Source organism: Gavia stellata, chromosome 16 (assembly GCF_030936135.1).
Source record: "Gavia stellata isolate bGavSte3 chromosome 16, bGavSte3.hap2, whole genome shotgun sequence".
Classification (NCBI taxonomy): Eukaryota; Metazoa; Chordata; class Aves; order Gaviiformes; family Gaviidae; genus Gavia; species Gavia stellata.
The window spans coordinates 9,195,246-9,223,233 of record NC_082609.1 but is presented as its reverse complement, the minus strand read 5'-3'; the positions used below and the strand labels follow the sequence as shown (position 1 = coordinate 9,223,233).

The following is a 27,988-nucleotide window of genomic DNA, read 5'->3' as shown; positions in this document are numbered from 1 at the left end:
GGGAAGCAAGAGTGACTCTGGAAACCCACAGGGATTCCAGAGCTCATTTTGGATGAGGAACCACAACAGCTTCCATATTTCAGTCACGTAAAAACGCCAGCTGAACCCATTCACTTAAAACCACATTCCCTGTTTCCTCAAGCCTTCCTCCTTGGGCTTTAGCAGTTTTTAACAAAATTGTCTCCATTAGATACCTTCTTTTACATGAATGATTTTCTCCAAATAAGAAAAAACATTTAGGTGAGAAGTGAAAACATATTGGCATGCAGGTAAAAGGTGCAATACACAACATGTACTCACACATACATGGTCATGAATAGAGTGCATAGGTTCAAGCATTGTAGCAACACAAATTAATAATTAATGTAACAGAAAATATTCATGTCCTTTGCAATGAGGCAGTAGATAGGAAAAAGGAAATGTTATTTTTATAAGTTAAATTCACGAGCAGTTATTCACAGTCCGAGTGCTGGATTCTTAGGCTTGTTCAAGCAGAGTTAGGAATAAGCCACAGCTTCAGTATTGAGCAGGTGAGGACAGCCATACTTGTCAGCTGACAAAGTCAAGTCTAACTCAACATATTTTGTTTCAATAAAGTTTGTTTTTTAAGGCCATTATATTACTAGGTAGCCTTGCAGTGCAATCACCTTATTTTCTAATGTAATCCAGATGGATCCGATTTTGAACACATACACACACACACACACAAAATCATGACCCACTTTTGCACCATTTCAGAGACTTCAGAGAAGGCCCTGTGTCCTTTGGCACTTGTCAGGATTTGCATGTGCTCATTTTTGGTTCTCTAAACCATTGCCCAGATCTGTCATGATGTTTTTCTACACTGTCCATATTCAGGCACCCATTCCCCAAGGTGTTCAACCAGTGCAATAGAAAAGAGCTGGAGAAGTATCTGCAGTCTGGTGGAGGGATGTGTCTCTCCAATATGCCGGATACCAAAAAAATGTATGGTGGGAAGAAATGTGGAAATGGCTACTTGGAAGAGGGGGAGGAGTGTGACTGTGGAGAGGTGGAGGTAACAATTGTTCAGATCCAACCATTTGGGGTTTAGTGGGACACAATGATTTTATTATGTATTTTGCAAATACAGTTATGTGATATTTAAACAGCTTTTGTTTGTGCAGGAGGTATGCATACCTTCCCTGTATGTAAATGTATACGCAATGTAAATCAAGGTTGTAAAGTATCAAGTCTAACTAAATTCACACTATGTAGTACAGTGCATCCCAGAACTCAGGGATGGTGTAACCCATGGTTGAACAGAGGTGACAAAAACTTCATTTGAAAAAGAAAACAAAAAGTGATCTTAGATGTTGCAGTTTCATATATAAGTTCACTTTACCTACAGCTCCATTCTTGATAAGGATGGGGCTTCTCTTAGCACTGCATCTCACTTCTCCAAATCCGTACTTTGACTAATAAGACAAAAGGGAGCTGGAACCAGCAGCCCAGACTCGCTAGGTGTAATGAGCACAACCTATAGTATCCAGTCAGTCTGACATAGGATACAATTAGGCAGTACTGTAATTCAGCACATGCTGGGTATCATCAACATGTTGTGGAAGGAAGGCTGTTGCTTTGTTCATATGTAATTCATCATATACGAGAACAGAGTAGTGCCAGCCTCACACTTTGATGCTCTGGCACGTTCTTGTCTTGAACATCTGCCTTGTAAGCTTTGCTGCATCTCACTGTCTTCCAGGAATGCAACAACCCCTGCTGCGACGCCAGCACCTGCTCCCTGAAGCTGGGTGCCGAATGTGCCCACGGCAGCTGCTGTCATCAGTGCAAGGTGGGATCTCTGGGTTTTCCTAAGAGCAGAGAGGGAATAACGGTGGTGGAAGTGTGAGGCTTAAAATGGAGGGGAAAGGGGAGCAAACAGCAGGAGTACTGCTCCTCACCTGCAAGCAACATGGTCTGATTTTTAGGTACATCAGCTACGAGTGCAATTAAACTAGTGGGTTCTCTTCTTCTAGCTAACTTGACTCCTGTAATAACTTAAGATGAGCTGTGACTGCTGCTGGAATGAAGTCACACTGCCTCTCTTAGGGATGGGATGAATCAGAATGAATATTTCTCTTCTTTGGCTCTAGAAGAAATCTAGACAGAGCTCTTAGAGCAAACACTTCCTCTGGGGATTAGGCTGGATGCTATCTTTGCTTCAAACCCTCTTTTCTGGGATGCAGTTGAATTCCTTTAGCCCAGGTGCTTGCTGAAGAAACGCTAACAAAGAGGATTGTATGCGTGTGACCACTATAATTTTAAATCTCAGCTTTCCTTATAGACGTTGGTTAAAATGCGTTTCTGATTTTGGAGCCAAAGATCTCAAGCTTTGACAATAAATTATCTCAAAAATGAACATAAGCAAACATTTCTCTTAAGCTATTTTTTGTGTTTGCACATTGAATGCGTGCTCTTACGGACCTATCCTGAGCATGTGGAAAATAATTTTCCAGGAATCCAGCTGGACTCCCTCCTTTCACAAGAGACTTGGAAAAACCTCCTAGATGATACTGTGTATGCCCTTCTGTTCTCCATGTCCGTGGTGGACAGGACAAATATGAACTGGGTAAACTTGTAAGCAAGGGAGACATAAGTTATGCATTAGGAAAATGTCTCCAGCAGAAATGACAGGCAAACACTGAAACAAATTTTGCAGACAGAGAGGGTTTTGAAAATAGATTACACAAACATCTGTCAGAAATAGTTTAGGTAAACCAGATCCTACCCTAGGGTAGAGGGAGATGGATCAGCATCCCCTTGAGATCTGGCAGCCTTATTTTCTGTGCATGACCTCATCGCTACCTAGGGAAAGGATCCAGTCATTAATTTGATTCTACACAGCTCACACAGTTAATGAAGTTACAGAGTCATTTGGATCACTGCTGACCTCAAAAAACCCAAGACAAGGTGGATGAAGAGATGCGTGCAGGATTTTTTCTTATCTACAGGAAGACATTTTGCAGACATGAAACCACAAAGGAGCCAAGAAAAAATTCTTTTTTTTTTTCCCTTTGTATCTTTTTAGCTGATGTCTCCAGGAACTCTCTGCCGGGAAAGATCAGGACTCTGTGACCTCCCAGAATACTGCACTGGCGAGTCACCGTTTTGCCCCCCCAACTCTTACCAAATCGATGGGGCTTCCTGTGACGGAGGAAAGGCCTATTGCTACAGTGGCATGTGTCTCACGTATAAAGACCAGTGCTTGCAGCTGTGGGGGCCTGGTAAGGACACTACTTGCAGCGAAATATGTTGTCCTTTGAACAGGCAGTATTAGGTGACATCCTGCTATTATCTGCCCTGTATAAGGCAGTAGTACCTTCCATACCTGTTACCAGTGGCAAACTCTGAGGAGCCTTTTCTCCTGCCTTGCTTGCTTGGAGGAGGCAGCAAAAATTTCCCATGCTCAAACCATCCCAGAAAAAGAACAACTGAGTGGTTGGCATGGGGTGGGACGGGCTGCCAGGCTCCACAGGAATCAGCAACATGAGTCTCTCCCATGCAGGAGCAAGCCCAGCACCAGACGCCTGCTTTGAGAAGGTTAATGCCGCTGGAGACATCTATGGGAACTGTGGGAAGGACATCTACGGCAACTACAGGAAGTGTGAGATGAGGTAGAAAGCAGAATGGCAGCCAAGAGTTGCTCATTAGAGAAGATGTTTTTATATATTACAAAATTATGGACCAGTAGATAAAACTGATCCATGCTTTGGTTTCACTCCCTCCCTCTGCCTCCTGGGAAACCAGCTGCATCCTTGTCGGACTTAGAAACCTTACGACTGAAGCTTTAAGTTTACCATTTTCCCTGCCTTTTGCATTTTAAAACATCTAGTTGATATTTTTTCAAAGCAAAAGAAGAGGGGATTTTCAAATCTGTAAGCTAAAATGTAGCTTTTTAACTGAGACAAAAACCTTTTAGTCTTATCTGTGGTTTTGGTGAGGCTGGCCTACCCATGGGGACAGCGAAACGGTACCATCAGTACCCATCAGACACTGTCGCTTGGGCTAGTTCTTGGGAGGTGCTTGCTCTTTTGCCATTGAACAATGACTCAACACTGCTGCTTTAATTTACATGTAGAGCTGATGCCTGCAAAACATTCAGCAAGCCAGAAATAATCACTTTAGCCTTTCCTTTGAAATCAGAGATGCTAAATGTGGGAAGATCCAGTGCCAGAGCTCTGCTTCCAAACCCCTGCAGTCCAATGCGGTGGCCATAGACACAACTATCCGCACACAGAGGACGCAGCTGAGGTGCCGAGGGACCCATGTGTACAGATCTGAGAGTGAAGAAAAGGAGATGCTGGATCCTGGCTTGGTGTTGACAGGAACAAAATGTGGGAGCCATCATGTAGGTACAGTCCTGCCTGTGATGGCTTGGGGGAGGTTCAGGGTATCACTTTTCCATCTGGAAAGTGCTTTGTGTCGTTATCAAGCCATTCATTTCTTATGTCTAATGCCTTTCTAGGGCATTTTTATGTTTGTTTGAAAAATAATTTCTTAGAGGCTTCTGAGAAGCAATGGAAGAATACACACCAAAGGCCATACCTTAAGTCTTTGCCAGATGAAGTCCAGGGCCAGTGCTAAATTTCGGATTTGCTAGTTGGTTGAGGTTGTCTTGCTTAGAGATGAGACACACACTTAGAAATCAAGACACCTGAGAGCTCCTTCAGAGACTTGCCACATGGGCATGGCCAAGCTATCAACTTCTGAGCTCCCACTGCTCTCTCTGATGCACATTAGCTGGGATTTAGAGTAGTGATTAAATGTTTGCTTGGGAACCAAGTTAACTTCATGGCCTGTTGTACTGCCCAGGGTATTACTTGCATTGCCAAGGTATCTGGGACCCCTCACGTCACAAAATAATACAAGGCAGTAATATGGTACATAACCCAAAGAGCTAACACTGATTTTTTGGATCCTTTTTCTGAAGGTTTGCTTTGAGGGACGCTGCCAGAACACATCCATCATCTTTGATTCTGAAAGCTGTAGCAAGAAGTGCCATGGGCATGGAGTAGGTGTCTTCCTTTTCATCTCCATTTCAGACTGGAGCAGGATGGGCTGCCATTCATCTGTGATGCTTGTTTAGCTCAATTCTGATACCACGCTTACTTCTGCTTCTGCTTCTTGATTGTTAATTTGCACATTCCTTTCATGTTTGATGCATTTTCTGGTCTGTGAGTGTCCCTTTGACATAGGATTTAAAGAGGTCTCCAGGAGGGATATGAATTGCAATGAATGAAAAACAAGAAGATGTAATCTTACAGAAAAATGTTCTGGGCCCAGTTTAGATTGAAAAAAAAAAAAAAATCAGACTCACTGCAGGAAAAACATAGGAAAAAGTCACGTTTAGAACAGTTTATCCCAAACTGTGCTCTGCTGTGCCCCGAGGGGATGGAAAGAAAAGGCTGGTGAGAATTCTTTATAACTTTTGCTGATGTGTCTGGCACAAAACATCAGCATCTCTCCATCCCCATGGTCCGGTTAGGCAATGGAGAGGAATGATAAATACAGCAGTGTGTGCCTCCCGGAGCAGCTTGGGAGGCCCCATGATGTACCCGACACAGAGAAGAACTCACCTTGTTCTTTCATCCCCAGTCTGCTTCATTTCTTATGATCCATGAAGCTGTAGGAAGTGATTGTCAGCTATTCCACATAATCAAATTAAATGTTACAATTAGTACAGGACATCCCTAATCAGAGGGATCAGCCCCCCCTCCCGGGGCTGCCTAGGTGATAAAATAAATAGCAATGGGCCAACCAATAAACATAAACAATAAGAAATCTTCACTGGATGGAAGGGAAAGCTTGTGTCCTTCAGTTTAGAGATAAGAACAAGAGAAAGGAATTTCTAAATGCTGCTTTTCTCCTGCATCCAGGATAGTGGCACTTCAGCTGAAGAACCCTTGTCTTTTGGAGAAAGGGAGAATTTCTGAGGAAATAAAAGGCACTTTCACTTCCTGAAAAAAAGTTTCCAGGCACTTAACTCCTTATTTATGCCAATAAGAGTTTCTTCTGTAGTGTTTTATCCAGAAAGGGCTTCATTTCTTTTAGCTTGTAGATTCTTTAGGAGCTGGCACTAAAGTCTCTGAGTCTTCCTGCTCCAGGTCTGCAATAACAACAAGAACTGCCACTGCAACCAGGGGTGGGCCCCCCCATTTTGCAACAAGCAGGGGAGGGGAGGAAGCTTGGACAGTGGTCCCCCCATGCCTGAAGGTGAGTACAACCAACTGTACTATGGTGGCACTTCAGAAGGACTTGAGTTAGATTGGGAGCGGAGAGTTTTCCTTTTAACTAATGCTACTTTCTTGCCCTCAGGCCCTTCAGCGGTTGTGATAACTCTGGCAATCCTGGCTCCCATTCTCCTTCTCATTGGAATCATGTTTTTATTCTATTATCTGAAATGCTGGAATAAATTTGCCATCTGTTCTCTAAAGAAGACCCCTCAGTTCAGGTAAATTGTCAGTGCTGTGCCTTGTCTGCTTCCATCCACCCCCTTCCAGTGTCAGGACAGAAGAGAAATTGCAAATGCTGTGAGGAATATAACTAAATGGGTTTGTTGATGTAGTCAGTATTTGCTTCTCATTTTTTGACTTCAGTTAAAATATAATGGAAAGTACATCAAAGGAAAAGGAGAAAATGTATCAAGGAAATAACACTTACTCTTTTCTTTCTCTCATTGTCAGCGACACCTCTGGAACTGGGCATGCAAACCCTGCCTTCAAGTTGAAAACCCCGCAGGAGCAGAGGAAGGTAGGGGCAAGGTCACCTTCCACATCCCTGGGGAGAGATACAACTGCCCTAAGACGTGGGATGTGGTTCCCTTTCACACTGCAATTAAGGAGTGGTTTTATCAAAGGATGGGAAAAATAGGCAGACATCACCCATGGCTGAAAGTCAGTGGGAGCTGAATGTAGTATCTATTTCTAGTGACTTCCTTAAAGGCAGGAGCTGGGATTTGACCAGGCCTGTGTGGCTGCTTGTCCCTCCTGACAGATCCTCTTCTGTCACATCCCCCTCCCAAAACTGTAGAAATTGCAGACCCTGGGTTTATTTGCAAGCGTCACTTACAGTGCTGATGCCTGAGTTACTCTGTTCTCTTGATTCCCATTTCTGCCTCATGATCCCACATTGTCCCAGTCTACCTAATCAATGCCTACTAGACATATACAACACATACCAGTGTTGCAGGCAATATTTTCTACTATGTGGCTCATAGACCTCATGCAGATCCTGAGAAATGTGGCAGAGAGAAAAACGGTGGTTTGAAGTGGAAATACCTAACTCCGGGGATTTGTGGGTCTACCGCACAGGTGATTGGCTTCCCTGAAATCCCATCGAAACCTCCTCCCCAGCAAGCTCCAGGGCACCAAATAAACACGCAGCAGCCATCCGCTTTCTCCACCGGCTACAGCTGCAGCGTGGGGCAGCCTGCCAGGCCAGCACAGCCAGCACCTGCAAAGGATGTTGCCCGGCGGACACCGCCGAGCAGGCCAGCGCCTCCTGCTCCCAAACCCCCCGTCTCTCAGGTATGGAGTCGCGACGCTGTCCTGCAGATGCGGCTTGATGGGGAGGCTTGTTCTGAGTGAGGCTGGGGAAGCCTCTCGAACTCCGGTGGGGTGTAGGAGTTACCGTGCTCACTGGTGCGTGCTTCATCTCGCCACAGGACAATTACCGGTGGTCCTCCTTGCTTTGTAGTGCAGCTGACAATGACCATGCTGGATGCTAGCACGCATAATTACTCTTCATTCAGGTCCCCTGATACCTCTGACCTGGACCTGAAGTCAGGTAGCTTGGATCACAAAGCAGCATTTACTTTACCAAGGTCATCTAAACTTTTTTAGCTGCAAACCAAACAGATAATTTACCAGGAATGAAAGGACTGTACAGATTTTTCCCTAAGCAAGCCTAGGATAGCTCTTCTTACCATTTGCGTGTATTTTATCTCCTGGAAACAAGCCCTTCTGAGATTACCAGTCAGTGATAAGTCTGAGGTTCAGTACCGACTACAGGATCCCCCAGGTATATTGCATATGGCTATTCCTGAACTAAAGCCTCAGGAGCCTCAGATAAATTTTGATGCGGAGCAGAAATGGGACTTTAGCGTGTTGCATAGGAAACGTTAGACTTAGCCCAGACTGACCCGATCTTATGTGAGCATCGTAGCCGTGAGGTTACTTTGAGGGTTATAAGGAAAGGGTGCTGATTTACTTCCTTTGCTGGCAATTTTGTTCTAAGCTTAGTACAGACACCACATTCTTATGGAAAAGATGGCAAATCACTCAGACTGATTTAAACCCATTTTACTAAAATATTTCCCTACTATCTTTATTAGGTTAGGGCCAGCAAAGAAGTAAAGGGCTCAGTTACATGGGATAGCAGGAGGTTGGCTCCCCGGCAGTCTTTCTCTGAAGGATATAGAGGAAAACAAGCCCAAAATATTTTAGTGAATGGGATTTGTTTCTAGCTCCATTGTTCCTGTGAACAGCCGGCACTTCAGCAGGAAAGAAAACTAAAACAAAAGCAGGAAGCTCACTGTAGTCAATAAGGAATAGGTATCCTTCCCAGCTGGTTGTTGACAAATTCCCCACAATCCCTCCCCAATGCATCCAGTCTCTTTATCTCAGTCCGACCTACTAGATGGAACACTTTTGCTAAGATTTCCAGTAGAAACCTTGCCATTTTTGGGTTGGAGGAGAGCCACAAGATGTAGAAGGTACAGGGGAAATAATTAATTTCACTGTTCACTAGTATGTGTGTCCTTCCTAAATGTTTGCAGTATCTGCCAGATTTGCTCTCTCGCTATTCCTATAGGAGCTCTCCGGACCCAGCAGTCGGTGGGATTTAGTCTGCCTTGTCCTTCCTGCAGTCACAGGGCAAAGTCCTTGGAGAGCAATAGATCCCCAAGCTTCGGCTGATGCAGCCGTCGAGCATCGCATTTATGCGTAGTCTAAGGAGACTGCAGGGTTTTTGGGTGCCCTCCAAGTTGTGAGTGCAGCTGTGTTTCTTAAATCAACACCTGTAAGCCAGCGACTTAGCACAGAGACTAAGCAACAACAGCCAGTTAGTTCTTGTGTGGGTAACTTCTCCCCAGGGGCATGCTTTACACTGAAATTCATTAGATGAATGGAAAATATAATGCTCTGAGTATCCTATTAGGGACAGCTGTGTGCACAAACAAAGTAATAACTGATTGTAGGTGGGTGCAGGGCGGCGTGTGTTTGTATGGGCACACGTATGTACGTGTATATAGGATTTACAGGCATTGTATGGGCAATCATATAGTGAGTGTATGTGTGTGAAACTTGCTTCCAACCTGAAGTGCATCAATAATGTGGCTAATTAAAAGGCTCTGGAACATAGCTTCCCTATTACTTGCAAAATTCAAGGCTTAAAACTTCTGGATCCTCTAGTAGCCGGAATATAACGTGCTTTCAGCCCGCAGCTCCTTTTAGGAGGCAGAGCAAGCTAACCCTGTTACCCTCTTTGGTTGTCCTCGGTTTGAAGCCAGCTGCCCAGCAGCCTGAGGCCATCCGGTCTTCGTGAAACTCGATCGGTGAAAAACTCATAGCTGTTGAAAATTGCTAATCACCCACATAATACAATAAGCCGTAGCGGCAGCCACCTGCGCTCCCTCCTCGCTTCAGGGAGGGAGAGGTCTTTGCAAGCATGGTTTTACCTGTGTCCCTTCAGCCCTTTGTCTCAGGCAGGGATGCTACAGGCTGAGTTGTGATAAAGACTCCCGCCCGGTCTGTAAGGTTTCTCCTGTTTTTCATCATGCAGCCATTAGATTGTAATATCCCTGGGGTTAACTCCAAACCAGAGACCTCGAGGTGGGCAACTGCATACCCAATCTGCTGTCTCAGACCTACAAAAAAGAAAAGAAACCCAAGAGGTCCAAAGGACCTGTGCCCATACCCAGAAGTTCAGGCCGTGTAAAGTGAATGCAAATATTATCTCTGTTTTCAGGCTGGGTACCTGTCCGGGCTGAGAATTCCAAACTGTTTCTTTCTTGCATAGGATATTTCTAGGCCCCGGCCACCCCAAAGAGCTTTACCAGCTAATCCCGTCCCAGGCAGACCCAGAGCCTGGCCGGGGAACAGCCCTGCCATCTCACTGCCTCCTGCACACCCCAAAACCCCAGGACGACTCCAGCCTGCGGCAGAGGTAGGTTCTGAGCGTGGTGACGGGAAACACAGCAGCATCCCCTCACCGCTGGGGAGTAAAAGTACCCTGAAGGGAGTAACATTGCTGTCATACTGCAAAGCACCTTCATGCACAGCCCCGGTGGGTGGAAATGGAGAGGTTCTTGGGTCGGTTGCCTTTTTTCAAGGGGCCTCTGGTTTTACCTGTTCCTTATTAAGCATTTACTGGGTTAAGCAAAACAGTTAATTCAATCCTCCACGTGCCTGAGCACTTCCGCAGATAAGACATTTGTGTGAGTGGGGCTGAGCAATGGGGGGGTCAAGGTGTGTGTGACCCCGATGCTTGGCGGAGAGCAGCAAAACAGGAAGGGCCACACAAGACTTGAGGACTCCAGTAAGGAACAGAAATTCTCTCCAGCCTCTCCAGCCATAGCTAAGGAGATGCTCTCTCTGCAGGGAGTGCTGCCCCAAATTGTCCTTAATAAGGACAGTTAATAAGGAACTTTCAGTCACTGAGTTCAGTTCCCTGCAATCTGGACCCCTTAACACACAACACCTCCACGCCACACACCACAGGTGCTGCCTTTAGCCTGCAATATACTAGAGGCCAGCTGGGAAAAATGGAGAAAACTGCACGAACTTTGTCGTGCTCCTGGTGGGAGAGTTTCCTGTGTGATGCATTAGGGTGTGAATGCACACGAACGGAGACAGGCTTCCCCCGGCCAGCTGTAACACCAGCTCTGGGAGAGGGAGAGGGCAGCGTTTGCTCTTTCATCAGTGCTCACTCCTCTCTCTTCTCCCCATTTTCTGTCTCACCCAGAATGCTGGCATCGGGACAGCTGGAGCAGCAAACATCTTGAAAGTGGGACAGCCAGGCTCCCGTGGGCACTCATGAAGCAGTCTGTTCCCGGCTGGCTCTGATCTTCACAGGGGACTGGATGGCCTTCGTCACCCAAAAAACCATTCACAGCCACACACAGTGTCTTCGTTCCTCTCCTCTATCCTCACCTGTTTCCTACGTGACTCAACAAGCTGCAGTCAGGCTTGGCAGGAGTGCCCCCAGGAACTGCACCGGTACATGCCAAGCTAAACTCAACCCTCTCTGCTGATAGCCTTTTCCATGTAGGGATGACTTGTTTATACGGTATTTAAATATTATTGTGCAATATCCAATGCAGGGATGGGGTGATGGGGGCTTCACGTGTTTTTAATCAGTTATTTAAGTGTTACCAGGGAGAACAAGCTGTGAGTGCAGGTGCTGGGCCTGATGGGCTTTCCTGTAAGACCCAGCCCTGTTGCCTTCCTCAGCCCATCCATGCAGCTGCAGGAGCATGCGTTGGTGCTATACAGAAACCGCTGGGGAAAGCAGAAGGCAGCCATTGGTAACTTTCTTCAGCTTATTCTCAGTTTACAGTTGGTGGCAAGTGGGGCCACAACAGGGAGCAAACCATGGAAATATTCCTGGTTAAAATAATTTGTGGGTCACCGTGTATTTTGATTAGCTTTAATAGAGTAGATGATTAATTATTTTCCCCATCTAACCATCTTCAGCAAAAGCGTTGCAACCTGTCTGTCCTCCGGCACTCGCTTGTCTTACCTCAGTGCTGTAAGACCCAGCAGCATCCCCAGCATGGCCCGTGTGCTCTCACCCGTGTCATTGGGACACGGTCAAGGTACGACAGGGAAGCTCTCTGGCCAAGATAACTGAGCAAACAGCCAGAGGAAGCTCAGCAAAAGCCAGTGCTGAAACCTCTCCAGCATACGGTACCGTGGATAATCAGTAGACACTTCTGCACGTGTCTCCTCAGGCTTCGGTCTGTGCTGAGCAGTAATTCAGCATGGGCTGTCCGCTCCCCATACCAGTGAGAAACCTACCTTAACACTGCCCAGGTGGTAAAACAGCAGAAATATTAATATAACACATGGTGCTTTTGTAGGGCAGCTCATTTACTCCAGGTTTTTTTCTCCAGGACCTGGATGGAGAGAGCTGTCCGTGTGCACTTTATGCAGCTGATAGTTCTGACCCTGAGGACCCTCCCTTATGAATTTGGGGTTTTTTTCTCCCAATAGTTTGGGTTTTTGTACGTTTTTCTCAGGATTTTAAATGCTGACCTTTTGTTATGCCAAATTTTTTTTTTTTTTTTCCTTGAAATGATTTCCTAGGAGAACACAGGGAATCCTGGAGCTATGGTTACAACAATTCTGTTGTATCCGATTTATTATGGACAAATCCTCAGACAGTGTGATTGCTGCTGCACATGTGAGAAACTATATTATTGGCATAAAGAAAAATGTCTTGTCTGATGGTTCTCTTTCCCTAAGCTCTACTGATTGAAAAAAAACCAGATAAACCCTGAGTGGTTGTTAACTTTGTAGTTATATGCAGCAGTATATATGTCGGAAGACTTAAACCACATTAGTTTTTGCAACTTTACTACCTCTTTCTCCCCAGGGAAACAGTACACAGGGTGTGTCTTGAATTTCTAAGATTATTCCTTATCTTGATCATTTTGGACCTTTTCTTACCTTCTATATGCCTGGAAAACAAACCAACCTGAAATACTTCTCTCTGAAATAAGGGACGGCAAGTGAAAGACATCAGCTTTCTAATCTTCATATATCCTTTTCTATAGTTGGATTATATTACATCTAAACAACCTATACTCAGACAACCCCCAAATCTATTCTTTCTTGGGGTGCAGCTAATGTGCCTATGTAATGGCAGGTGGAGCAGTGAGCTGGGCACATACTGTCCCTACACTGTAGTAGTACAGATTCCACCACAAGAACTTGATCTTCTATCTGAGCCCTCACTGAAGACAGCAGCATACTTCTGCTACAACCCCTGATCTTTATCAAATGGCCATCAAAAAGCACTGAGAATATTTTCACTGCATTTCATGTGAGCATGGGATCAAGCTTTTAAAAACTGCCCCCCGGGCACACAAAGCTCAGAGAACACCTGGACGTGCCCAAACCCTAATGGAAAACTTTATTGCTGGGATATCATAAAGTCTCCAAAAGGTAGTTTTAAGTAAGTCCTTTTAAATTTTCATATGTGTGCAATCTGAGTGAATGAGAATAGGGCAACTGCAGGAGGAGTAAAAGGTGGTAAAACCTGATTTTTTTTGAAGATAATGTTACTTGGGAGAACACATACCAAAATACATCTCACTTTCTCTTGTGTCCACATATTAATGGTTTACAATAATGCTCTCTATGCATCTATGCAAATACTTGAAGAATGCAATTCATAGTGCCTTTTCCCCAGTTTTAATAAATTTGTCAGTTGTCATTAATGCATATTCTGTCACTGTGTGCTATTTTGTTACCTTGGTTCAAATCTTCATTTTATATGTGGCATTTCTCCAAAGATGGCAGGAGAGCTGGAGGAATGGCTTTTATGAAATGCAGTTGTAGGCAGTGAGAAGGACGAGTCCCGTTTACAATCTATTTCTAAAATAAGATGCGTAAAGCATTACACAAATTAGGACGCCGAAACCAAAGCTAGAGTGAATTACTTGGGTTATTTTCTGCTACCAAAGGAGGTCGCTGCTGCTTTACTCTTTGCCCCAGATGCTCTTTCTGCTGTACTCAGCTGTCCTTCAGGCTGTTTATCCTTTAGGGCTACATCAATAAGATCAGAAAAATCATTAAAAACATTCAGATCCACCTGCAAGGTTTTTTGTTTGTTGTTTTTTTTTTTTTTTTCAGAAAAAGCCTTTATTTCCCTTTCTACATTCCAAAAAAAAGTACTGAAATGTTATTAAAATAAGAGATTGCATATTCCTCTCCCCCCCAACCCCAAGTTGCATTTGCTCAGCGACACTCAGACCCAGGTGTAACCAGGTCAGCACCTCAGACAGCATCAGTGTGTGCCGTGGTCCAGGGCTAACCCAGCCAGAGCTGCCTCTGAACCGAGCCAGCTTGGCAAAGCCAGCTCTGGCTTTGCTGCTCCGTTTGGGATTTGCTGTGAGCAGATGGGCTCCAGTCTCCCTGTGCTATAAGACCCAGCAGCAAGATGGGAGAAAATGTTAACTGCGGTAATACTTTCCTTTTTCACCTTCCAGCTCAAAATGATATTTCTCTCATCCCTTCATCCTCACCACTGATACAAATCCAAGGGGGTTTTGAAGGTGAGCCGTGAACAAGAGTCCAGGTAACATCCGTACTATATTGAGAGAGACGGAGAGGGGTGAACGGGACTGCTCTGGGATAAACTGCATCCCTACAGCTCTGCAGAGCCTCACCCTGTTTGGCTTTCGACACACAGCTCATACCGCCCTCGAAACAACAACAACAAAAAAGCTTTTGGGCTTAAATGATAGCAGGACAGGTCACGGGGCTCAAAGAGTTGGGGGCTCTCCAAGATCAAGACCTTTGCTAAGAAAAAAACCCTTAACATTTGCAGCCACTCGCTCTTTCAGGCTGAAAAGATTTTCACAGACCACAAAAAGTCTTGAAGACGGTGACGGAGTTTCTCCTGACACAGGGTTTACCCTCCCAGAGCTTCCCAGCCTGAGTGGGGGCTGCCCCTTGCTTGGGTGAGGTCTGGATCAGGCCCAGCAGCTTCACCAACCACATCAACATGGCCTGGGTACCACAGCTGCTAAGGGAAAAAACCCAAGCAAACAAAAACCCACATAAAACTAATTAACACTGTCCTGCAGGGAAACTCCTGCACCTCACAAAAAACAAAAGCTGAAAAAGATTTCTCTGCCACAGTCCTGTAAAACCACTTTATGGCTTGGGTCCTGCCACTGAGCCTAAATGAGCGCCTATTCCAAAATTTGCCACGTTTTGCCCATATTCACCAATATTCTTGTCCCATATTTGCCGAGCAAGTAATTTAACATGGATGAGCAGAGTCTGAATAGCAGGTGTACACCATTCAGTCCTTGTCTCTCACCTCCATTTGAGATACTGGTGTGTATTTTAGCGTTCATGCAAGCGTCTAGAAAGGAAAAAAAAAAAAGACAAAAACACTAATCAATGACTCAGTCAGGGCCTGGAAATAAACACATCAATGGCCACCCGGGGGAAGGAGTGCAAGGGTAAACATTAGCTGTGACAAGAATAAGAGATGGGAAGGAGCCTTCGAGAGGAGATTTCTCTCAGAAGTATCATATTTCAAGAGGATTTTCATTTTCAGTGGCTGCACGTATTAAAGCCCAGTGAGGATTAAACATACTCCTTGCTGCCACACCATGAGAAAGATCCAATCCAAAAGCCCCGAGAAAGACTTGGCTTGACTCTACCAAGCTTTGGATAAGACACTGTTGGTTTCTGCTTTTCCTTTTTTAAATTGCTCACTAGCATCTGGAATATTGACATCAACCCATTCACCCAACCTCCAGACCCTTGCATATAACGCACTAAGTGCAGATCATGAATACTTTAGGTTTATCCTCTGGGGCGATGCTGGAGTTGTCCACCTCTATCAGGATGTTCCTGTCGTCTCGGGTGACTGGTTCTTGCTGTCCGCTCTGGAGGACTTGTGGTAGATTCCCTAAACTGACGTCCATGTCTTTGAAGGCGTGGAGTAAAAACACCCCCAAAATGATGGTGAGGAAGCCACAAACTGTCCCAATGATATCCACTACCGTCATGGTGACCCACTCCTTAAAGAGGATGATGGAAGTTGTGATGACGATGGTGGTGAACAGCACATAGTAGATGGGAAACACCAAAGAGGTGTTGAAAATGTCTAGAGACTTATTGAGGTAGTTAATTTGTGTAGTGATGGATGCCACCAGCGTGATGACTAGGATCCATGTCAATGGGTGCTGCAGCACAGGCTGGCCAGCAAAGAAGCCCTTGATGGCAATACCCAGGCCCTTGACTGAGGACACGGAGAAGGCACCGATAACAGAGCAGATGGTGAGGTAGACGAGGATGTTGTTCTGGCCATAGCGGGGTGCGAGGCAGAAGATCAGGAGGAAGCAGGCAGCCAAAAGGATTGCAGCATAAGTAAGGAAACCTGGAAGAAGGAGAGAAATAACTCAAAACTGAGCGGCAGGGATGGGGAACAGCAGTACACACGGCCCAGCCCCAGGAGAGAAAACACAACCTCCTGCGTACCTGGCTCTTTCAGCTTAGAAGACATTTCTTCCAGAGTGGTGACCTCCTCGTCTTCTGGGGCATGTATCACCATCACAGTGCTGCCCACAAGGCTCAGCATGCAGCCCAGCTTTCCCAGCAGGTTGAGCCGTTCGCCAAGCAAATACGAAGACAGGATGGCACTGCACAGGACAGAAAAACATTAGCTGGTGCTTTAAAGTCCTTTAAAGACAGAATAGCAGCTAAAATAAGGTAAAGAAATCCTTCATGTGACACCAGGACACAAATTTGGAGTAAATTTGGTGGATTCCAGTGTGTTAATACACAATCACATTGCATCTACTGACTGCTGAACCTGCAGAGATTCAGGGGTGGTCTGTAGATCACAGCTCAGGTATCACCAAGGTGAAAAAATGCTGAATGTGTTAGCACATCTTCAGAAATATTTTCAAGGTCTCCAGATTCACTGATGAGCTGCTGGGCTTTATGAAGCCTTTAGTGACTTAAAGGACCAATGCAACACAGAAAAATCCCCAACCTAACAACAAAAAAGTTACATTAATTTTAACTAAATCATCAGAACGATTAAGCCCCAGAGAAACTTTGATGGTACTGGAGCTATAGATATATCTGCAAAAATACCTAGTTGTTGTGCCTAAAAATTTGGGGCAAGACACCAAAGCAGTCCCCATTCTCAGTTTGCTTATGCATTTCACAGTAACAGTCCTTCTATAAAACCTTCAGTACCTGGAGTCTTGTATTTTGATACAAATCTCCTTTTTAAAAAAAAAAAAATAAAATAAAAAAAAAATAGGGTTTCATCCCTTTTGGCAACAGACAAAAGTATAAAAACACAACATCAGAGCACCCTAAAAGCCTAGAAAACAAAAAGCAAATGAAAGTTTAAAACAAGCCTGATATTTTTGACCCTTTTAGATTTTTAGTACTGTTCACTACAAAACCAAACCAAAACAAAAAAAACAACCTTGAATTGGTTAAAGAGCTGGAATAAGGAAGGAAGTAACACTGATATTTGCAATAATTTAACCTGAAGGGCATGCAGCTTAATTCACTGGTTTCCAAATGATCCCCCGAAAGGACAACAACTGTTAGAGCATTTTTTAGAAAACACTGAGACATTGTTTCCTTTTGGCAGAATAAATCATATTAGCATCACTTCAAGTCTTCCTATCTTACAAGCAAACAGGCACATAAAAAAAGGCAAATTTCAAACCATAGACACATAAATCACCTTATGAGCACGCTCAGAGCCCCCAGAGGCGTGACAATAGTTGCAGGAGCAAAGGCATAGGCAGCAAAGTTGGCAGCTTCCCCTCCACCCACTAAACAAACACAAGAAAAATAAATACCAGTGAGTTACAGTATACTTTTTGTGTTTTCTCTTGTGGGTTTGCAAACTAGTAAGATGTCAGTTAGAGAGTGGGTTTTATTATGGGGGTTTCATGCTGCTTCTAAACAGGGCCAGATAGTGGGTGAAAATCTCTCTATCACAAATTAATGCAAGCAGGGAGGCATCCTGGAGCCCTGCACCCACGCAGAGAAGGGCTGGGGGTGCCGGGGCTTTGCTGTGCCACAGCTGACCCTATTAATTCATTAAACCCCCATAGCCCAGCCAGGCAGCTGCAGTGTGTTGGGGTGGTTAATGAGGGGGTGGGCAGCTGTGGGAGCCCCAGAGCTGGGAGGCTGCTGCTCCTCACCTCTGAAGTGTCTCCTTGGGGCTATGGTGTCACCCTCCGGCTGAGCCATACTTATACCCTGAGCAGTGAGTATTGTGTGTTTGCTTACGGGCTGTACTACAGGGGTTGTGCAGTAGGAGCTGCGAGGGCAGAGCAAGGTGGGGGCACCCTGAGCTGCTGCTGCAGTGAGAGCCACAAAAGACTGCTCTGAAGAACCCTTGTGTGAAATCTGCTGCTCTCTGTGCAGCCATGAGTCCAATTTGAGAAGATACTGTAATGTTGCAGCATGAAAAAGAGGTTTTAGGGCTTGCTCTAAGAGAAAAGCTTTGCTCAAGAAAGGAGCTGCTACCAATGCCTCCTTGTTATCGCCCTTGTGCTGCAGCAGTAACCTTTCCCGGAGCCCCCAGGCACGCATGGGAGGCTGTTTGCCCTGTGCCTGGTACACAGGGAGGCCAGCCAGCTGCCTTATTAAAACCTGGCTTTTCATGCTTTTGATCGGGTAAAACTGAGCTAGCAAGTCCTACCAGCCCTGCAGGAGGATGGTGAGGGAGATCCTGCATGGCTCGCTGCCTCTGCTCTCCTTGAGGGACCTCTGCTGAGGATGGGGGAACTCGCCAGGAAAAAGGCTTTAAGCCACCAGATGTTGGGCATGTTCCACACCTGATTCACAGGGACAGACCCTGGAAAAGCTGCAAACCCAGGGAAAGAGCTTCTACTTACTGGTTAACAAGCCAGCCCACCAGAGCCAGTCCTTCAGGTAGCCGTGGCCTCCGTCTCCTGGGGAAGCAAAGCACACAGGTATGCAGGAATTAACAACCATGTTCTTTGGAGCAAGAGATGAGAAATGTCCCTTTGGAGAGCGATAAACTGCAAGGGGAAGAGTGTGACAAAGAAAACAGGCTGGAAGGACAGAATATGCAGACATGCCATCCTACGTGGAAATCACATTGAGTCAAGGGATTAGCAGAAGCTGGCGCTTAGGGCTGGACAATGCAAATACAATAAAAGCAGTGGTTTAATCCCGGGTGAAAATGGGAATGGCACCCATTGCCCGAAAGCCACAGAAGGTAGCAGCCTCGGGTGCAGCCTGCCATGCTGCAGCATGGAGCTTGAGGCTGCCTTTCAGCCCTGGGAGCTGTGGCCTTCTTGCTGGTTCATCAGGGTGTATCAGCCCCTAAACCTGGCAATGAACACCCCAGCTGAGCTCCCATGGACTCGCCGTGTCTTGTCTTGCATGTTCCACTTGCCTGTTCCCTGTGGGGTGCTCCCAGAGCAGAGGGACGAAGGATGGCAAGGGCTGCTCTGTGCTGGGTGCCCCCCCACCCAAACACTGCTCCCTGGGACACTACCAGCCTGCATCCTGCCCGTGGGGAGCCTGCACTTCATCTCGCATCGCAACGGCTTGCTGTGGAGTCTCTCGCATGGGCACTAAGGTAAGGCAATGAGTTTTTCCAGCCAGCTCAAGTGGGGGTTATAGCTATGAAGGATGAAGAGGGGAGGAACTGGTCGGTTGCTCTGTCTGGGCACGTGGTGCCATAGTTTGCGTAGCTGCATGGTCGTGGTGAAAGCTCCCTGTGTCCTGTCCCAGAAGTTATCTGCTCCTTTTGTACACTGCTTTGTATCATAGTTGTATCACAGGGCCTCAGCCTGAACTGCCAGAAATCCTAACGTTAACCTTATGTGGAACAGTCATTATGTGACTGGGCGTTTCTGATAAGAAATGATTCCTGGCATTGGAACAACTAAATGAAAGAAAACGTGCATATAAATGAGGAAGAACGGACATACTGTGTTGAGAACTAGTCCATTTCTGGTCTTAACCCACAAGCTGTTAGACGTAAGGAGCTTGAGCCTGCTGACATTGTGAACCCTGAATTTGCTGGGTCAGGGAGAGCCCATGTTTCCGATAAGTCTGACCTGACCGGAGCTGTCAGTAACAGCGGTGTTTGACCTGCCTGGGAGAAAAGTGATGTGCTCAGATAGCAGGGGTGAAACACTGGGATGGAGAGATTAAAGGGTGAGTTAGAGAAAAGGGGAATGAAGAGGCGGACAGAATTCAGCCTCTTCTGGTTCCTCAAGTTCACAAATGCTCAAGTTCAAATGTTATGCTTTGGTATTCCTTAGAAATTGCTGGCTTGTTTTGTTTTTTGTTTGGTTGGGTTTTTTCTCAAGAACTCTTTTTGTCAACTGCAGTCTTCTGTCATTTATCTCTAATTCCTGGTTAAACATCTGAAAAATAGGGAGGGGTTTGCTCTTGTTTTACTCGCTTGGCTCTGTTGTGGGAGGAGTTCATGGAAGGAAGGAGGAGAGAGACATCTACAGTTGAAACAGTATTGATATTTCATTGTGCAAATATAATGACAAAAAGCAAACCCATTCGAGTTCAGCAGTTGCATGTGGCCAGCCTAATGGCAGAGGATGGAGACAGACTTGAGACTGGCCTGCGGCTCAGGTGCTGTTGGTAGCTTTGCTGGTTGACTCTGGACAGTCACTTAATCGTTCCATGCCTCCGTGTCCCCATATGGGGACACAGTAAAATGGGGACTGTGATATTTACTTCCTCTGTAAAATGATTTAAGAATTGTTCCCAGGGCAGAACTGGGAAGCACTAGTATTTTAATTATCATTATATTGTTTTGTAGTTATGCAAGTAGGTCAGCTGCCAGGTAGGACTTACACTGCTGCTAGAGTGCATGTTTGCAATGCTGATGGGATGCGTCCAATTCCACAGTGCAATTCCACTGTAGGCAGTGCTCCGCCACCATTCTCCATCCATATATACACGCACATAAACACATGCCTCGCCCAAAGAGCTTGGTGCTAGAGGAAAGTTATCTACACGTTGTTGAGCAACATACCTCAGAAGTATCCTTTCTGAAAACCACAAGCAGAGTTCATGCAGAGCGCAGGCGTGCGGTCCTGATTTAATAAATGACTCTTGCTAATGCAATTAAAGCACATGGGGATGCATCCTTGTCTCACTGACTTGGTGGCAAAGCTGCCTCAATAAGAGCAAGAGTCAGGTCATGGAGCTGTGATGTTCTGCTCTGGTCTGTGGCATGGTTTGTGCAAAGGGGCCCATTTCAAAGAGCTTTCAACACTCAGCTTTCTCCGGGCCTCACGCTTTCCCATGTAAGAGCTGTGATGGGCATGTATTGTTCTTCTGGTGGGTGCACATCTGATCACACAGTACATGTGACTTGCTATTTGCAGTGCAAGGCAGGGGAATGCTGCTTTTAGCTGACCACTTCAAATGCAGGGCTCTAAATTAGGTCCTCAGCTCCAGTACAGCACTGCTTTCTGGGTCTTGCACACCAAAATGCATCCACAAAAGGTCTTATTTATGTTGCTGATGGAAGGCTGACGTGTACCCAGAGGTGTTCCCTTGCCTTATGAGTGCTGGAGTTTAGATGATGCGTGTGGTTCTGGGAACAGGTAGACCTCTTCCCTCCTGCCCCCCCACAAAAGCCTTACCTGCCCTGGTGCCTCCCTTCTCCACCAGCCGCAGCAGCCCCTTCTTCTTGAGGATGACGCTGCTTCCGATGAGGAAGCTGGAGAAGACAGCCAAGCCCAGGCCAATGTAGAATCCATAATTGCTTTCCAGACGAGTTATCCAGGAGTTATCCAAAGTCCCATTGTCCTGAACAGAGTCAGCTGGGTCAGCATTGCTGATCACTTGGCACACGACCCGGTGGGAAAGGCATGAAAGGGTGACCAGAGACCCTGTGAGACCACCGTGAAGATAAAACACCAAATTACTGACTATGACTAACAGTGCCTCTATTGGCCTTGGGACTCATTCAGATGTCCCTCTCAACAGCCACCTGTACTGTCACCCTCACAGCACATGCCCATCAGCTCTCAAAAACTCAGGACACCTCTTTACTCACATGTGGAACTGGCAAGGTGTTGAGTGGCAGATTTATGGCATGCAGTTCAAGCAGCTTGTTGACGCTGACTGTGTCTGCCAGTCTACACACTGAACTGGAAGGCCACAAGGACCACTGTAATAATGTACTTTGAATTTCCAAATATCTATGCCAGAGTCTCCCCACCAAACTCCAATGTTACGAGTTTGAAATATGCCTTATCAACACTTAAGCTTGTTGATTCAAAGGCTTTGGCGCTTTCCAGACAACCAATTCTTGCATCTGCCAGCTTGTCTGCAGCTTACAGCTTCGTGTTTAATGTGGAGTGATGCCAGTACTTTGTAACTGTGCATCTGTTCCAGCTCTGTGTACTGAGCAGTGCCGTGGGATCGTTCATAAGACAACAAGAGGCTTGTCCTGGACCAGAGTTTCATCTCTACGTTGCCCCTACTGTCTAATGGTTTTATTCTACCTATTTGCAGAGTGCCTGAGTGCTCATAAAGCACACCAAGTCCTGCCAGTGTGGAAGGACTGAAAGCAGGCACAGCTTTCTGCTGTTAACACCAGAAGCACTAAATCCCCCTGTCTCTAGCCAAGGTGTGTTGCTGTGTGTGGGTGGGAAAATTGCTGAGTTTCTTCCTACCCTCACACTCCTACCACACCCAGCACATCTTTCTATTGCAATCTTCACTCTGAGTGTAGTAGAGACAGCATGACTGGGATCATGGGGAACACAAGTGTCACAAAAGGCCCTTTGTAGTAAAAGACTTTAATTTTCTGCCTGAACTCATGTAGGAATTATGGAGCAAGTATTTGTGTCTCTGCAGGCAGGGGTATGCGATGGCTAAACTGCTCACAGTACTGCCAGCAGCCTGGGCATGGGTCCCACCTTTTTGCTGAACCAAGAGACTGGCTTAGATCTTCCGCAGCTGCACCCCGTGTCCCCTGCACACTTAGCTGAGGACTTGGATCTGAACTGGATCCAAACTTTTTCTAATGGAAAAAAATTCCAGTGACTTTCTAGATGAGTTTCCAAAGGTTCACTAATAGTTTTCTTTTTTAATGGAAAAACATCCTTGATTGTGGAAATATTTCCTGGGGAATAGGGGGGCATCTTGCTGGGTAAGTCTCCACAATGTGCTACTGGGCACAAGCATAGGCAGTGGGATGGGGTGATTACCGACCGGGTTAGGTAATCTTTAAAGGGGAGAAAAAAAAAAAAATAATCCTAGCTTCTCTGTAAGGCTGACACAGCGCAGCGCTTGCTGCTGGCAGAGCAGGCTGTGTGTGGCTTGCAGATAAAGTTTTCCCATTCCTACACAGACCTCAAAAAAAAAAAAAAAAAGAAAAGAAAAAAAAGCCCAAACGCAGAAAAACACAGCAGTGGCAGAAAACAGCCCCAAGGCCGGGCGGGGGGGTAGGGCCGGAGAGCGCAGCGGGCTCAGCCCCCCTCCCCGGGGTCCCTCCCGCCGCTTCCCCGCGGCCGCTGGAGCGGAGCGGGGCTGAGCCCCGGGGCTTGTCCCGCTCCCCCCGCCGCGCTGCCGGGCCGGGCCGGGGTGCACCCACCGTTGCTGCAGCTGCTGTTCACCTCCAGCGGCTCCATCTCTTTCCTCCTCCGGACGGCTCAGAGCATCCCGGCGCCGAGGGCAGGAGCTGGCGGGACTGGGCAGGGCTGGGCCGGGCTGCCCGCACACCTGCCCGCCCGGCTCCTCCTCCGGGACGGGCCCGAGCGCTGCCGGGCTCGGTGCGCCGGCAGCAGATGCCCGCGCAGCCTTGCGCGGTCCCCCGGGCAGCGCACCGTCCCCCCTAAGCCTTGGGCCCCGGCTGCAGAGCCCCGTTGCTGCCCCGGCCCCGTGTCCCCTGCCCGCTCGGGGGCTGGGGGGAGAGGAGGAGGGCGCGGTGGCAGCAGGAGGGCTCACAGCCCTTGCACAGAGCCGGGATGAGGCTCCCCTCGCTCAGCCCGGGCAGGGGTTTCTCCTGTGGAGTGGGTTTTGCTCATTGCAGAGGTTGGGCGAAGGTGCTGTGGAAGCAGGAGGCTGCGGTCCTGGTTAGGCGGTGTGTGAGCCCAGTTGCAGTGGCCGAGCTGTGGGACACTGGGTGTGCACACTGCAACGCTGTGGACTTTATACGTGCTCAGAGAGCGGTGGAACAGAAATTAAAAGTAAACAAGAGAAATGAAATCCTGAACAGTGTTTGTACTCCTGAAGATATCTCGTCTTATTAAAAGAGAGTGTAACTGCAGTTAATATAGCAAGGAAACATTTGAGAAAGTGTCCCGTTGCTTCAAGCGTTGGTGTTTATTATTCTCCACTTAGTACTATGGCTGTGTGCAGTATGTTGTAGGACTGAAGGACGAGGCTGAAGGGCTGAGAAACATATAGAGATCTAGGGAAGATGGATGTATCCTAACGGAAGTTTTGCAGGGGGTGTAGGGTTCCCTGCATCATGTACTGGCTGGGCAAAGGCACGTTCTCTGCTGAAGGTCGGGCCAAATCTCCCTAATGGACATTCCTGACTTTTGAGCTGTAGCGGCAAAGACCAGGCTCCAGGCAAAGGTGCATTTGAAAAAGAAGTATCAACAGAAGATGAGTGTGTAATGACAAGGGCACTCTTGTGCTGTAAAGTGTTGTGCAAAAGGAGATCAGAGATCCAGGACACAATTTCATCATCAGCAGCAGCTGTGATTTAAGACTTAGCTGCCTCCACGCTGAATCCCAGCCCTGAGAAAGTCAGCTCTAGCCCATGGGTTCCTCCATCACTTAAATTCATTTTACACCCTTTTATTTTGTGACTATTTAGTTGGCAAGTCTCACTCATCATGGCCATGTGGTTCAGCCCATACTATAAATCCGGGGCTGTAGCTCCCCCATCAACTCCCTGTCCTACTGCAGCCAAAGCCTCTCTTGCTAATATTAGCGTGTGAACATTTCGGAGCATGTTGCACACCAGTGTGTTTTGCCTTCATCCCCACCCTCCTCTGCCGACGTCCTCCCTTCCTGTGTTTGTGCGCAGTGGTCGTGTGTACACAGAAACCTGCTGCTGATACAAAAGCCCTTTTGCTGCAGCAGGAGCCATTAGCCAGATTTCGCTGTAGGTCAGCAGAGATAAGTAAAACCAATAGTAAAACCAAAAGCTTTTCTTCAGCAAGCCCATATTTATAGGTAGAAATGGTATCTGTCATAAGGCAATATAAAGACATAAGATCTGCTGGATCTGAACGTGTCTGAAAATTTGCATTTACTCCTATAAAATATATTACCCATTACTACAGAAATTGTCCTTAGACCATGAAGCTGCAGCATTGCTAATGCAGCATGGCTCCTTCACTCAGTGCCTGATCCTATCTCTGTACTACTGTTTTCTCCAGCAAATGTAATGTTCAAGTGTGTTGTGAGTCATTTGATTTTAATCGGGTCTGCTCATCAGTCACAGACCTGCGGGTCACTGGCTGGGGGAGACTGTGCCAGCCAAATCCCATGTCCTCCCCTTTATCACAGGAGCGCTTGACAATCGATCCAAATTGCGTGGCAGCAGATTTTGATGTAGGAAATGAAACGTGCGCTGATTTATCAGTGATCTGGGAGCAACTTCTGCTGCTGTTATATATTACACAGGCAAAAGGCACCCTGGGCAAGACAACGATGGCAGGATTTGGCCTTTATTTAGTAAATTTACTCACTGATGCTGGTTAACACCTATTCATGCAATGTGTGAATACAAGGCTGATTGCAGAAACTGAGGTGATGGCAGAGTGGGACAAGTGTTGCTGTGTTTGCAGTGCTGACTGCCTGCGGCTGGCTGGGGGAAATCCTGTCCCTAGTCCCCTCGCAGGCTGCTCCACCGGCTCGCTCTGGTGCTCCGGGGCACCGTGGGGCTCTCCCCTTTGCTGGACCTTCTCCAGCAGCCCAAGGTCTTGCTTGTAACTGGGGAGTCCTAATGGTGATGGGGGGTCCCAAAAGGAGGGGACGCCACAGGTTGAGCTGACTCTATCAGACATCGGGGAAGGAGCGTGCCTAGTTGTCACCACCGTGACAGATCTTGCAATCAACCACAGGACACAAGTGTGTCATGTATTTCTTTCTCTCTGGTGCAGGGGCTGCGGGGGTGTGATATGTAAAATCACTAAGTCACAAGAGTTGCATTTGGTGGATTTAGCAAGGCTGCGTATGGCAACATGGGAGTTAAAAGCCAGTTAGGATTGGCATGGAATTGCCTACTACGCTTAGTCAAGGGCAAGTTGAGACTGATAACAATAAAGCAGGGATGCAACCAATGCTTCTTTTATTGCTTCATATCCTCATTTTAATGGGAAGGCTGTAATTAAGGGAATTCAGCTCCAAGCAATGACCTCACTGGTTGATACTCGCATCAGATGTTTCCTTAAAAATAACTCATCAGAAATCAGGGAGTCTTCCTTAGCAGCTCATCTTCTAACAATGCAGTTCCTCCTGAAATACTGGTTTCCAGGCCAAAAAACTTGACTGGAATCCAGGGGGTAGAGCAAGACAGCTTTGCATGCAAATAACCTCTTTAGCAACATCAAAAGGCTTTTCTTTCCTCTGCTCTTCTCTGCTCATCTCTTCTGGTCTGGACAAAATGATGGAAAAATACTGCGTACCAATTGTCTTGTGTTACAAATAATGGTGGAAGTATCCTGCTAACAGGTGGTGGAAACTTTTGCCCTTGGATGTCTGCTATGCACGGTTCCTGTGGAAACTTTCAGAACAGGGTTGCAATATTCTGCTATGGCCTTGTGTAGTTTGAGGGCTCCAAGGAGCTCTTTGCTGCTTCAAAGAGAGGGTAAATCCTTCTCTTTCTGACAATGACCTGATTGTGTAGGGGTTAAGGGAATTGCCTGGTGTTCAGATGATTGCAGCACTACATGAAAGGATGCTCAAAGCTTGAAAGACTGGACTTTGTTGAGCAGACAGCTTTTAATTCAGCCTATCTCAAGGTAACCGTGTTTGCAGTGGTTGAGGCTGTAATTTCATGCTACAAGAGTTTAGACACCACCACCAACATGGAGAGTTCCCAAGCCCGTCACACCCAAGGTGGGTTCCCACCCTTGTACTGCCCTCCTTGTGCCCGTGCACGTACCTGTGCGTCTGTGCTGTGGAGCAGCTGAGTGATCCAGGGTCATTGGGCCGTGAAACACACCCCAACTCGTTTTTCCCAGGGTTGTTAAATTTTTTATCTGGATCAGTTCAGTGATCCAGGTCACTGTGGCCCCATAAACCATGTACGCTGGCAGAACAGGAGCGGTGGGTTGGTGGTGGATAGGAAGTGGATGTTCAGTGGGCATCAGAGGCCTTAAGGCATCAGAGCAGCAGTGGGTGCCATGAGGTGAAGTGACACGTAATCAGCAGATCATTTGTTTGCAGACCTCTTATCTGCCAGATGTTTGCATCAGAACTCTAAATCAAGCAAAACTAGATGTGAAAGGCACTCCTGGCTCGTAGAAGGGGTCACAGAAAGGGTCATTTTGTTGTGCTTTTGAAAGAATACAACAATCATTAATGAACTGTTCTTTGCATTGGTGAAGTGCCTTTAATCTGAAGATGTAAACATATTTAGAAACATTAGGAAGAAGAAAGATGTGGGCCTGTATCTTTGATGCTGGTCCCTTAGGATTGGTTGTCCAAAATTCAGAGTCTTGGACCCTGATACTCAAAGCAAGTATTGCTTCTGGCTCCAGGTGAGACCACGCAGCCTGTGAGCTCTCAGCGCTTCTTAGGGCTGGTGTTAGTACTGGGGTGTCCACGAGACAGCAGCTAAAACTCGTTTAAAAAAAAAAGATAGAAAAGCCGATGGAGGAAAGGATGAAACCCAACCAACCTGCCTCGTATCAGTGGCTGAGTCAGGAGGAAAGTCCTCCTCTCCTTGCTGCCATTCCTCATTGCAGAACCATGTTGAAATCAGTAAACATTGGGCAACTTTCAACCGTCAGGCAAACAATCTTCTATGGCAGCATGTTACACACAAAGCTACAGGCACATCATGTGTCCCATGACTTAAAGCACATCAGAAAGATCAACAGAGCTGCCTGGTCATGGTATAAAGTCCACTTCCAATCTTACGTGAAGAATCATTGCATTTTTATTCCTCTTAAACTAGGAAGCTGTTCCCATGAGGAAAGCTTGGGAAGAAGCTATGAAAGGGAACATCAGTTACAGTATTTTGTCTAGAGCTGATGTAGCAT

The 27,988-nt window shown here is 46.6% G+C and overlaps 2 protein-coding genes across 2 annotated transcripts in view; one reads left to right on the top strand and one right to left on the bottom strand.

Annotated features, from left to right (window-relative positions):
- ADAM19 (ADAM metallopeptidase domain 19) overlaps positions 1 to 13,491 on the top strand; it is a 34,909-nt gene extending 21,418 nt beyond the window's left edge. Inside the window, exons 12-23 of the mRNA XM_059825652.1 lie at positions 859 to 1,036; positions 1,724 to 1,813; positions 3,050 to 3,245; positions 3,527 to 3,635; positions 4,165 to 4,369; positions 4,952 to 5,032; positions 6,126 to 6,258; positions 6,337 to 6,472; positions 6,705 to 6,771; positions 7,332 to 7,547; positions 10,039 to 10,185; positions 10,984 to 13,491. Coding sequence (XP_059681635.1) covers positions 859 to 1,036; positions 1,724 to 1,813; positions 3,050 to 3,245; positions 3,527 to 3,635; positions 4,165 to 4,369; positions 4,952 to 5,032; positions 6,126 to 6,258; positions 6,337 to 6,472; positions 6,705 to 6,771; positions 7,332 to 7,547; positions 10,039 to 10,185; positions 10,984 to 11,058 — 1,633 coding nt within the window. The 3' untranslated portion in view covers positions 11,059 to 13,491. The remainder of the gene's footprint in view (positions 1 to 858; positions 1,037 to 1,723; positions 1,814 to 3,049; positions 3,246 to 3,526; positions 3,636 to 4,164; positions 4,370 to 4,951; positions 5,033 to 6,125; positions 6,259 to 6,336; positions 6,473 to 6,704; positions 6,772 to 7,331; positions 7,548 to 10,038; positions 10,186 to 10,983) is intronic.
- Positions 13,492 to 15,538: 2,047 nt separating this feature from the next.
- On the bottom strand, positions 15,539 to 23,392 carry NIPAL4 (NIPA like domain containing 4). The gene is made up of 6 exons (XM_059825433.1): positions 23,356 to 23,392; positions 21,395 to 21,643; positions 18,641 to 18,697; positions 17,476 to 17,566; positions 16,245 to 16,405; positions 15,539 to 16,143 (listed from the first exon to the last, which is right to left on the bottom strand). The coding sequence occupies exons 1-6, from the start codon at positions 23,390 to 23,392 to the stop codon at positions 15,539 to 15,541; spliced, it is 1,200 nt and encodes a 399-aa protein (XP_059681416.1).
- Between the last annotated feature and the right edge of the window lie 4,596 nt (positions 23,393 to 27,988).